Here is a 2,108-nt window from a genome sequence, read left to right as displayed (position 1 = left end):
TATAACCAGCAGAACAAATCAGGTGAATATTCAAATATACATATACATTTGTATTGATCGAGCAATAACATAGGACTATATCTACTTTTCATAACTGATAGATGATGAATGGTGTATATTCACTGCAACATTTGATCTATTTAATAATTCAGCCATAGATATATTTAAAGTATCATACACATGGTGTGATCGTATGGATAAAATATAAACTCTTACAAGGATTATCACCTGCTGCTGATGAGGAAGTACATTTTCTGCCTTGTATGACTTTAGTTTAAAGGTTAAAGAAGCACAAAATATATATGAAATACTTTTTTTTAGTCTTTAACACTTGGATCCATAAGCCATCATAGAGCACATTAATATGCATGTCACTTACATATGTTTAGCCATAAAACCTTTTTTTTTCTTGCATAGAGATGTGTACTTTTACCTAGGGCTTTCAATCGTCTCCTGTTGATATGGGGAAGCCTCAAGATATCCAGATTCCTGCAGCCTTGAGGTAGTAATGGTTATGCCCCTGAGATTTAATTTCCTGCTTTCAGTTAGTTTAGTGCTCAGATACCAGTGATGGAGCAGCAAACCGAATGTCAAGCAGCTTATGACAATTTGAATGTCTCTCAAACCAATTACTCCAATGAAAGTTGCATCCCAGGCTTGGACAGCTATGGGCAGGAGCCTGGGATGTCCTTCTGGACGATCATTTTAACTATTATCTTGGCTCTCATTACTTTAGCCACTTTGTTGTCGAATGCATTTGTAATTGCTACTGTCTACCAGACCAGAAAATTACACACACCTGCTAACTATCTCATAGCTTCCCTGGCTTTCACAGACCTTTTAGTGTCTATTCTTGTTTTGCCAATTAGCACCTTATATACTGTGACCGGTAAATGGACTTTGGGGCTGATTACATGTGATATGTGGTTATCATCGGATATCACCTGTTGCACTGCATCTATCCTTCATTTATGTGTAATAGCGTTGGACAGATACTGGGCAATCACTGACGCGGTTGAATATACCAGGAAAAGGACTCCGAAAAGGGCAGTTTTGATGATAGCTCTTGTATGGGTCTTCTCCATTTCAATCTCAATGCCCCCTCTTTTTTGGCGTCAGTCAAAAGCCGAAGAGCTCACTAAGTGTGCAGTGAATACGGATCATGTTTTGTATACTGTGTATTCCACCGTTGGGGCATTTTATTTACCCACATTATTGTTAATTGCTCTTTATGGAAGGATCTATGTAGAAGCAAGATCTAGAATTCTGAAGCAATCGCCAAAGAGCACAGGAAAAAGATTGACAAGGGCTCACCTAATCACGGATTCCCCTGGATCTTCATCTGTGTCCTCCATAAATTCAAGGGCTCCAGATATGTCAAGTGACACAGGGTCTCCAGTATATTTGAACCAGGTCAAGGTAAAAGTATCAGATGCACTGCTAGAGAAGAAGAAAATAATGGCTGCCCGAGAAAGAAAGGCTACCAAGACCTTGGGAGTTATCCTTGGAGCCTACATTGTTTGCTGGTTACCTTTTTTCATCATCTCACTGGTCATGCCTATTTGCCAAGATGCTTGTTGGTTCCACCCTGCCATTTTTGACTTCTTTAATTGGCTAGGATATCTCAACTCTTTAATAAATCCAATAATATACACTATGTCAAATGAGGACTTCAAACAAGCCTTCCATAAACTGATACATCGTTTGACATGTCCATCCTGAGTATAAGTTTCTCGTATTTCTTCGTGCCACATGAATGCACTTGAATGGGTCTGGTGTCACAGGTAGGTACCTCTTCACTAATTTTAGGCAAAGGATTGTGTTGATGATGGGATAGAATAATGCAATGTCGTGGTTTCATTGTTTTCTAGATTATTCCTTTTCCTCTAGACATGCTTTGGAAATAACCTTTCTAGAAGTCAAGTGTGTTCATGTTTAATCAATCGGTACTGCATGATCCATTCAAAGATTTTTTTCTGGTATTCAGGCTAAGTTGAAAATAAAGGACCAATTTGAGCAGAAACTAGCCATCCAAACAGCCCAATGGCTGCATGATACTGTAATCTAGAAGAAGTGGGTTTCGCTAGGAGGCTACTCTTCTAGACTTT

General features: G+C 38.9%; 1 protein-coding gene across 1 annotated transcript; it reads left to right on the top strand.

Annotated features, from left to right (window-relative positions):
* The first annotated feature begins 570 nt into the window (after positions 1–570).
* LOC149302398 (5-hydroxytryptamine receptor 1B-like) lies at positions 571–1,722 on the top strand. The gene has a single exon (XM_089482460.1). It carries the CDS (start codon positions 571–573, stop codon positions 1,720–1,722), a length of 1,152 nt encoding a protein of 383 aa, XP_089338586.1.
* The last annotated feature ends 386 nt before the right edge of the window (positions 1,723–2,108 follow it).

Source organism: Sceloporus occidentalis, unplaced genomic scaffold (assembly GCF_023333645.1).
Source record: "Sceloporus occidentalis isolate IW3139 unplaced genomic scaffold, rSceOcc1.0.p SCAF_19, whole genome shotgun sequence".
Lineage (NCBI taxonomy): Eukaryota > Metazoa > Chordata > Lepidosauria > Squamata > Phrynosomatidae > Sceloporus > Sceloporus occidentalis.
The sequence above is the reverse complement of the archived record's forward strand: the minus strand, read 5'-3'. Positions and strand labels throughout refer to the sequence as shown.